This window comes from Parus major, chromosome 1A (genome assembly GCF_001522545.3).
Source record: "Parus major isolate Abel chromosome 1A, Parus_major1.1, whole genome shotgun sequence".
Lineage (NCBI taxonomy): Eukaryota > Metazoa > Chordata > Aves > Passeriformes > Paridae > Parus > Parus major.
In genome coordinates, this window is record NC_031773.1 from 1 (window position 1) to 692 (window position 692).

At 39.9% G+C, this 692-nt stretch overlaps 1 protein-coding gene across 1 annotated transcript in view; it reads left to right on the forward strand.

Moving 5' to 3' along the window:
- Window positions 1-17: 17 nt before the first annotated feature.
- Window positions 18-692, forward strand: part of COPG2 (COPI coat complex subunit gamma 2) — a gene marked incomplete at its 5' end in the record, with an annotated part of 10,208 nt that continues 9,533 nt past the window's right edge. The window contains one exon of the mRNA XM_015626967.1: window positions 18-197. Coding sequence (XP_015482453.1) covers window positions 18-197 — 180 coding nt within the window. The remainder of the gene's footprint in view (window positions 198-692) is intronic.

Consider the following 692-nt stretch of genomic DNA (forward strand, 5'->3'; position numbering starts at 1 on the left):
CCTCTTCTTATTTCCCTTGCTGCAGTTTGACTGCACCAACACCTTGAACGATCAGCTGCTGGAGCGGGTGACGGTGCAGGTGGAACCATCGGACTCCTACAACGTCCTGTGCTGCATCCCTGCTCCCATCCTGGCCTACAACCAGCCAGGAATGTGCTACACCCTGCTCAGCATCCCCCAGCACGACCCCACTGCAGGTCACAACCCTCCTGAACAATTCTGCTTTTGGCTCCTTGTCCATTCCAAATGAAAATTAACCAGAGGGAGGCACTTTTTTCTCCTTCTGTGTCATTTCTTTCATTTTTTCTATCACACAGATATGTGTAATGTGATAGAAAATGGTAAAATTGGTAAAAAAAGATCTTCTTCAAGGTCTTTTATATGTCCATTTACCCAATTAACAGATGCCAACTTAATGATTTTATTTAATGACTCCATCACCTGTGTGCTGCACTGTGACATTTTTTACCCCATCACTTACTCCCACACAAAAACCTCTTAAAAAAGAAAATTAAGAAAGAAGAAGGAAAAGAAACAACATTCTAAATCCTCCTATCTTGTCTTCTGCTTTCTAAACTATTTTAAATATTATTTTTTTCACTCAGTGACTTAAGAAAACTTGAATTTCCACACACTTTTAGCTTTTCCTATCTCATTTTAACAGTTATTTTCATGTATCACCATGAAAACAC